This window comes from Urocitellus parryii, chromosome 1, assembly GCF_045843805.1.
Source record: "Urocitellus parryii isolate mUroPar1 chromosome 1, mUroPar1.hap1, whole genome shotgun sequence".
Taxonomy (NCBI): Eukaryota; Metazoa; Chordata; class Mammalia; order Rodentia; family Sciuridae; genus Urocitellus; species Urocitellus parryii.
The window spans coordinates 232,969,988-232,979,154 of NC_135531.1; the positions used below are offsets into that span (position 1 = coordinate 232,969,988).

Consider the following 9,167-nt stretch of genomic DNA (forward strand, 5'->3'; position numbering starts at 1 on the left):
TTTGGTAATTAGGACCGAACTTTATTTTTTATTCTGCAAATGATTTATGATCTCTGACTTGGAGGAATGAAAAAAGCTTCATATTTTTAGATTCTTTGCCTTTGGCTTTCTATGTGTCTCTTGGAAACTCACTTATTTTATCAAGGACTGTGCTTTCTTATATAGAAATAAAGAACAAAGTCCAAAGACAGGGAGATACAAAAAGGAACCCTATGATACCCTAGATAAAGGAATCAGTGTTGCCTGTGTTATCTGCTCCAATTTCTCTTTTATAACGCCATGGGGCTAAAGCTAATGTTCATATTTGATTGAAAATAATACCTAAAATTTATTGTGTACTCACAAAATTACCAGATAAAGCTGAAGTATATGCTTTCCATGTATTGCCTCACTTAACTCTCAGAACAAACTATGAGGGAGGCACCTTTATAATTCCCTTTTTTTTTTTTTTTTTTTTTAGTACTGGGGATTGAACTCAGGGGCACTCAACCACTAAGCCACATCCCCAGTCCTATTTTGTATTTTTTTTTTTTTATTTAGAGACAGAGTCTCACTGAATTGCTTAGTGCTTCCCCGTTGCTGAGGTTGGCTTTGAATTCTCTATCCTGCTGCCTCAGCCTCTAGAGCCACTGGGATTATAGGAGTACAACCCCTGTTTTGTGGGTGAAGTAAAGCAAGGTGCAGAAGGGAATTTGCCCACAGTCATATACTTGGTATGAGGCAGGATCAGCATTTGCTCATTGCAGCTTATCCCCAGAGCCCTCACTGTATGCATCATGGCGCACAGCCAACTCTCTCCCATAGTCTCAGCCATGGGGACTATTAATATATCCCAGGCCCTTCTCCCAAAGCAGAGGTGCTAATCACAGGAGGAATTGGCTTAGTGAATCCCTTCCAAGGCTTTTTTTGCACAAATGTGGTTGAATTTTTACCAATCGGAGGATAAAGAACTGTCTTATGTTCAAAAGGGAGGCAGGAGAGAGAGTAGTAGTCATGTGAATGGAGTTTGGTCAATTTGACCTGGCTTCGTAGGAATTTTCCTTATATTTGGAGTGTTAGTTACTTTATTCATAAAATAATGATGAGTATCTACATAATAGGGCATTTTAAAGAATTAAATGAAATAATACAAGAGCTTGTCACATAGGATGGTACTCAATATTCAGTTGTTAATATTACTGTTATTACTGTCAAATGGAGGAGATCCATTTGAAACCCAGATTATATAGTGATTATTTATAATAATAAAGAGTTCTTATTTTCCAACTACCCAGAATATCATCCTGTCCCTCAATCTATCAATATCTTCCTCTTTTCTAAGTCTATCTTACATGAATACATTCCACAAAGCCTTTTATTTTTGATTCAAAAGAAATGTGATTTCTCTTTGATCTCTGAACTCCACCGTGCTTATTCTCACCTCTTCTGCTAGAGTCACTTAATACCTCGTATTGTGTTTGTGAACCTCAGCCTTCCTTGATCAGGTAAATATACTGGGATTGATTTTGCATCTGGACATTCTCTGCAGCAACTTTGTTTGTGTAGAATTATATGTAATATAGAGAAATTTCTGAGGAATATGATTTCTATTCCGGTCCCCTCAGTCCTAACCTGATTCTTCATCTCAGTTGTTTTCTGCCAGGAGATTTCATTCCCAGGGTTTTGGGTTTAATCATTACTCATGTCAATGGTACACTATAGAGGCCTTCCTTAAAAAGAGATCTTCAATGGGAAACACACTCCTATTTGTTTTGCCATTCAATAGGGGTAAGAGAGTTTAAAATTTAAAGCCAACCTGCTATAGCCTTTGGAATAGCTCTCTAATTGACCATTAAAATGTGCATGGAAATAAAAACTCTTTTAATTAAGTTGAGAACGACACCACCAAACAATGCTTGCTTTTTCTATCTGTTAAGAGAACAGGTATGATTTGAGTGGCATCAACACTTTCACTAGAGCAGTGTGAAGAAGAAGAGGCGAGAATGACCCCCGGACCGACCAAAGCCGCGCGCCGCTGCATCCCCGCGTCCAGCGCCTGCGTCCCGCCGCCGTCGCCACCATGCCCAAGAGAAAGGCTGAAGGGGATGCTAAAGGAGATAAAGCCAAGGTGAAAGACGAACCACAGAGAAGATCTGCAAGGTTGTCTGCCAAACCTGCTCCTCCAAAGCCAGAGCCCAAGCCTAAAAAGGCCCCTGCAAAGAAGGGAGAGAAGGTACCCAAAGGGAAAAAGGGAAAAGCTGACACTGGCAAGGATGGGAATAACCCTGCAGAAAATGGAGATGCCAAAACAGACCAGGCACAGAAAGCTGAAGGTGCTGGAGATGCCAAGTGAAGTGTGTGCGTTTTTGATAACTGTGTACTTCTGGTGACTGTACAGTTTGAAATACTATTTTTTATCAAGTTTTATAAAAATGCAGAATTTTGTTTTACTTTTTTTTTTTTTAAGCTATGTTGTTAGCACACAGAACACTTCATTGTTGTTTTGGGGGGGAAGGAGCATATGTCACTAGTAGAATGTCTCCAAAGCTGGATTGCTGTGGGGGAAGACACCTTTCCCTTCTAGTTTTGAGAGACTTCCTCTTTGTTCCTAAGAGGAAGGGATTCCCTGATGTTGGCACACATAGCCACCTTGGCACAAATGCCTTGTGGTATGGAAAAACTCAAACTCATCTGTATGTCCTCCTGACCCTCTCTGCCATTGGCATAGACTTAACTCCCCTAAACCTGTTGGGACCTGATTCCCAACAGTTGGTTTTACCAGTGTGTGGGGCAATCTGGACTTTCCAGTGACGTCATTGAGAATAGTGTCCCTCAGAAGAGCAGCAGTTCCTTTTCTAGATTGTGGATCTTCAGATTAATAATTTTTGCCATTTTCCTTTCATTTCCTGAAAGTCAGGGTCTGCTTGTGAAAAGTTGTTAAACAACATGCTAAATGTGAAATGTCAACCCTCACTCTAAACTTTCCCTATTCAGAGCATCAAATGAAGACTTCATTGGGTTTTATAGTGGCTTTCTGATTTTGGTAGTCCATTCAAGAAGGGAGTTTGAAAGTTGTTGTATACTGTTAACGATTGTCTGCCCATGTCCTGCCTGAAATACCATGATTGTTTATGAAAAGTATCTTTAATAAAGCTGGATACAGTTTGGCTTGGAAAAAAAAAAACTTTCACTAACTCCTTCCCTTTACAGAAGATCCTATTACTGTATAAGAAAACCCCAAACTCATAGCTCAGGATACATGCACAAACAAAACAGATTTCATTTTTTTAATATTTATTTTTTAGTTGTAGTTGGACACAATATCTTTATTTATTTATTTTTATGCAATGCTGAGGATTGAACCCAGGGCCCCACACTTGCTAGGTAAGCACTCTACCACTGAGCCACAACCCCAGACCCAGATTTCACTTTTTAAAAAATTTTCCCATTTATAAGTACTATGAAAGTTGGCATGTTGAAGCCCAGGAGAAAATTTGTGAATTCATCATTTTTATATATCATGATATTATGATAAAGATGAATGTGAATAGAAAAGTGAACACATTTTGAACCAATGGGCCATAAATACTCTTGTAGCTATCATTTGGCATTGGAGTTTGCTGGGAATATTAGAGTATATCTTGAATAATGTGCTGAGAATCCTCCCATGGGGGGAAAGAGAATGAAGCGCAGATCCCTAACCTTTTAGATTTGTGTCTGCTGAGGTCTCTGTGACACTGTGGCAAGGCTCCAAACTTTAAGCACTTGGCCATTGCATTTGGATTTTAAAAGATTCCAAGCCATAAATTCTGGTTGCAATTAGAGCTGGCGAAAAGAAAAATACCCTAGGAGTTATTAATATGTAAATCTAGTAATCTGGGAAATTGAATCATCTCAGGTTAGGGTTTCTGAATTTATACAATCTAATTTTGACCAAAATGACATCACACTTCAACAGTTCTGCATAAATTGACAGCACATTGCATAATGTTTCTTTAAAATTAGTACAGAAAAAGAATGCATAAGAAGAGCATGAGGCAAGAACATGTGGCTACAACACATTACACCAGTGATCTACATAGTCTGAATCTCATTCCCCAAATAGCCAAGGAAATAGTACATAACAAAAATCCAACAATAAAGGGGTTTGTGTATTCATGAATGGGGTCAAATGTCTCCTTTAGAAATGCTTTTTAAAAAAAATCTTTCCAAAGTTAGAATGTTTTTTCTCAATACTGTTATAAGTGGAACAACTGATTTTTCTTATCTCTGCCAACGACCCTGTCATTTAGAAGGGCAGTGCTGATAGGTAGAAATGTTTTTTTGGAATTGCTCAACAATCGGGACTGTAGTCTACACAGCTGGAATTCATCGTGAAATGGGATACATAGCTAATCAGTTTACAATAAAGATGTGGGTTCTGGCTGCTCTTACTCTGCTTGCAAGCACTTAAAACAATCTCAAGCAACCTGAAATAATCGATTTGTTTTGAAACCCAGTCACATAGTTCCTTTCCTTGACTAAAATGATAAGTTGGTACAGTTAACATGCTGCATTAATCTTTTAATATCCTCTCAGTAGCACAAACATTGAGGGGCACTCCACATTCTTTCCTATGCTGAAATGTGGTTGAATCAAATACTAGTTCAGACCCAGATCAATTGAGCCCAGTCATCTGTCTGACAGTCAGTGAAGGGTAGATTTCTGGAAGAGTATGCTTTTCCTTAGCTAAATTTTGTTTCCATATTTTATTTCTCTTTTTTTTGGGGGGGGTGGGGGCAGGTACTAGGATTTAACTCAGGGGCGCTTGGTCACTGAGCCACATCCCCAGCTCTATTTTCAAGTTTATTTAGAGACAGGGTCTCACTGAGTTGATTAGTGCTTCACTTTTGCAGAGACTGACTGATCTTCCTGCTTCAGCCTCCTGAGTTGCTGGGATTACAGGTATGTGCTACTGTGCCTAGCTGCAGTAGCACATACCTATATATATGTGCTTTACCTGACTAATCTGTTGTGATTATACTGCATATATGAATATGATGGCTTTCATTTACCTATTTACATTTAATGCCTATTACAATTCTGCTTCTGTATAAAGATGCCTTTTGCTTTTTTAAAAATCAAGTCAGTTAAACCTTCAAGAGTGGCACTAGTTTTATATTCAAGGATTTGGTGACCAAGTTCATGTGAATCAGTCTATTTGAGAAATTAGCAGGGGCCTTGGAGTCATAAGACTTGGGTTTGAATCTTAGATTCCCTTCTGATAAGTTGGTCCAATATTGGCAAGCAAATTCTGAGCCTCATTTTCTTTTGAAACTTAGGGATGATAATACCACGTATTCTTTCAACCTTTCATTTATGCAGTATTTATTGATTACCTACTATGTGTTAAGGACACCATAATTGAGATAGGACCAACATGATAGGAAACTGAAGAAGCAAAGTGAATTTTTTGCTTTGCTTTGGGTAGAGATTTCAAAAAAGAAGTAATATTTAATTTGGCCTAAAAAATTTAAAAAAATGATGAACAGGTGCGGAATTATGAAAGAGCACAGCTCATCTAGGGAATTCTGAAAGATGTTGTATGATTGTTACAGAATGTGGAGGAGGTGGAATGAGAGGAAGCAGACAGTCCTTTGCCATAAAGTCTAATAATCATACTCATTAGATGCCACAACACTTTCATTCTTAAATATCTTTCCAAAGCACTCCAGTGGATTATTCAGTCATGTTTTCCTCTTTTAAAAATGTGTGTGTGTGTGTGTGTGTATGTGTGTGTGTGTTTAAATGTTTAATAGTACTTCCTTTTATTATGGATTGAACCAAACTTCTGAGAGTGAGAAGTCTAATTCACCTGTATTTTCCAGTCTTTCCTGAAAAGTATCTCAGGCTGGGGAATTGTAGTGGCCATCTAACATCCTTTTTTTAACATGATGGTTTGAATCACAAACATATATATATTAGCCTACAAATCTATGATTTTATTGCCTAATCCTGACAAAATTCTTTCATCCCCATTCTGGGAATGCCCAGGAAGCTTTGGGACCCAAGAAAGTCCTGTGGAGAATGTGAGATTTGATCTAGCTCATAAAGGAAAAAAAAGATAGCGAGTGAACATCCAGGCAGAGGAAACCTCATAAATAAGTCACAGAGGCAAGGAAACTCAGCAGGAAGCATGAAGGAAGGTGCAGGAATATCAGGAGTCCTGCAACGAGGCATCAGGACTGTTTGCTTGCAGTTGGGCTTCACTCAACAGATAGTTTGCAGTGACTGACGATTTTAGAACATAGAAATATCATAACTAGAATTGTTCTCTAGTAAAGTGAAGCCATAAATCAGAGTCTAGAGAGTGGGAGTTAGAATAAGGAATCTAGCTAGCTCATATTTAGAGTGCAAACACATGTTCAGAAAGAAAGGCTTGAATTGTGGATGCAATATTGAAGACAAGGGAATAGCTTCGAGGTATATACTGGAAATAGAATCAATTGACAAGCAAACAATGGGGAGGCACACTGTTTAAAATGATTCCAAGCCTTTCAACTAACATGCTGCTGGATAGTTCCATTAATAGAAAGTGGGAACAGGGAGGGAGGAGAAAGAATGTTTCAGGGAGAATATGATGAGTTAATTAGCCACACATATGTAATGTAAGTAGAGATAATAGGCTGCTTATAAAATTCGACATGTGGGTCAGAGGAAACACAGCCTTTGCCAATTATCTGACATCTGTGTCCACTCCTCTTCTGGTTTGACTATAATAGATTGAAACGAAGGGTGAATTATGATTATAAAAGTATCCCCCCAAGTTATTTGAGTTAAGTACAATATTGTTCTAATCGGACTAAACAGCACCCTTATCCATGTAGCTGCTTTTCATGCTACTTGTTCGCTTGCCTATGTCTCAATCAGATCCCCAGCAAACAGAGAATCTCTGTCTCTCTGCTCTACTCCTGACAGCTGGAAAAGGTTACTGGTTCAGAACCCAGATAGCTTCTGTGTCTTTCTTTCTAAACTCCCATAATTAATCTTTTCCAGACTGACAATAACTCTTCTGTCTGCATTTCACAGAAAAGCTCATGGTTTTGCAACACTTCAGATAACTCATTACTAGGTTAAAAAGGAACTGCGATACTCCTTCAGACTTCTCCAGTTTCCCCGCGCGGTGTCAGGTCAACGTTCTCAGCACAGCTAAGCAGGGACAGATGGTGCCCATTCCCTCAGTGACAGAACCATCCAGCAATGTCAAAGGCATTTACATCCTTGAGAGAGAGATGCTTTATGACTAAAAGTTTCCCACCATGTGTACTCCAGGATACAGAAATGAAACTCCAATAACAATTCATGTCCAATTATGTTAAACTTTAATTACATGAATCATTTAGAAATACACTCCGTTACTTTGTTCTATTATCAATTCTCCAGGGACCCTTCTAGAAGGACATTAGTGTGCTTGACTTGAAGGTCTCTACACTAATGATTATGTAAAATTCAAAATCGGACACATGTTCAAAAATGAAGGCTATGTATTTATGAGCCACCATAGTAAAACCAGAAAAGGAATAGAGAAATGTTCAGGGAAAATTGCCCCTAATTTGTACTCTATGAACTTTTGTTTCTTTAATCACTCTTCTTAACCTTTATTCTATATGATGCCATATGGAATTTTATCTTTTTGATTCTGTACACATGGCCTTTAATTTTCTGCTTAAATAAATTATAAATTTGATAATAAAAAGATTTTAAACTTTTCCCATCCTGTTCATTTTCTTTTCTACTTTAACGGCAACTAGGGTTAATTTTTTAAACTATAATTTAAAACTTTTGAGGAATCTGGTAACTTGAAATTCAGCTCCCAATTCTGGCATTTACTATTTACATAATCTTTGCCAAATGTCTTATTTTCTGAATCCTTATTCCTCATATGTAAATGAGGAAGGTTTTTTAGTTAAGATTTCTTCCATTTCTGAAATTCCATTTATGATTTACTCAGATAAAAATACTAAAAAGATAATGACATAAATGTGAGATTTAGGGAGATATAAAAATTTATTTTTTCTTATTAAAGTTATTATTTCAGGCTCTAACAATATAAATTAAAAATATGTAAACTTTTTTGTGTTTTCCTTGATTGCAAATGACAATATTTTTATCTTGAAAATAGAAGTCCCAGAAATATAGCTCCATTATGTCTTCTCCATTTTTCCTTCCTTTGGGCATTGCTACCACAGTGGTTATGTCATCTAAATATATATGCATTGTGTATATTTTTCAGTTAGTCCCTATTGGTTTTATCATCACTAGTATGTTTAAATTATTAAGGGGTGAAGAGGACCAAAGCACTAACTCTTTAAGCCCACAGACATCAAGGAAGGTATTGGAAGATGAGCTTCGCGAATTTGACAGCAGGTTTAGGTCCCATCACCTTTGAATAGATCACCTCTGCTCCAGTCTCTCCAAACCCTCTGCCCTTAAAAGTCCATTTTGTGATCTGACATCTGGGAAACTCACTCCGTTCTTTGAGGTGGTGTTAGGTAGTTGGCCACATTAAAAAAAAAAAAAAGTGAGAGCCGTAACTTAAGAGTGTGAAGCTAAGTTGGGTCTTGAATGGTTTCATTATATCAAGTCAGCTATCACTGAATTGCAAAAACATTAAAAATATTTATGAGAAATATTTATAACCCAATATATTGTTATATAAATAACAATATTGTACTTAATATAAATATCTCTAATTGCTTGATTTTCTTTTTTCCACTTTAAGGTATACTTCACATGTACTAGAATGAATGATTTTTATTTTGTAATATTCTGTGACTTTTGACAAACTTATGCAGTGTTATAATCAACACCAAAATCATAGTATAGAATGTTCAATATTGTATGTCTGTGTGTTTCCAGGCTCCTTTGAAATCTGTCTGTTCACCTTCTCCAGCCTTCAGGAGTCAGTGAGGGTTTTTCTCCCTATGGTTTTTGCCTTTCCAAGAAAGTCTTATAAATGAAATCTCATAATATGTTCCTTTTTTTTTTTTTGCCTAGATTTAGTGTGATGCATTTGAGATTCATCCAGGTTGCTGCATGTATCAGAAGTACTTTTTTCTGTAGGCCACTTAGTATTCTATCATGTGAACGTAACCTATTTGTATATTAATTTCTTAGTTGAAGGGCAATTTGATTGTTTCTAGTTTTGA

The 9,167-nt window shown here is 37.2% G+C and overlaps 1 protein-coding gene across 1 annotated transcript; it reads left to right on the top strand.

Moving 5' to 3' along the window:
* The first annotated feature begins 1,961 nt into the window (after positions 1-1,961).
* Positions 1,962-2,643, top strand: LOC144254966 (non-histone chromosomal protein HMG-17). The gene has a single exon (XM_077799017.1). The coding sequence runs from the start codon at positions 2,060-2,062 to the stop codon at positions 2,330-2,332; it is 273 nt and encodes a 90-aa protein (XP_077655143.1). The 5' UTR covers positions 1,962-2,059; the 3' UTR covers positions 2,333-2,643.
* Positions 2,644-9,167: the final 6,524 nt, after the last annotated feature.

What these genes read in the sequence shown, in the direction of transcription:
- LOC144254966 (XM_077799017.1), top strand. Translation starts at nt 2,060, where the DNA reads ATGCCCAAGAGAAAGGCTGAAGGGGATGCTAAAGGAGATAAAGCCAAG.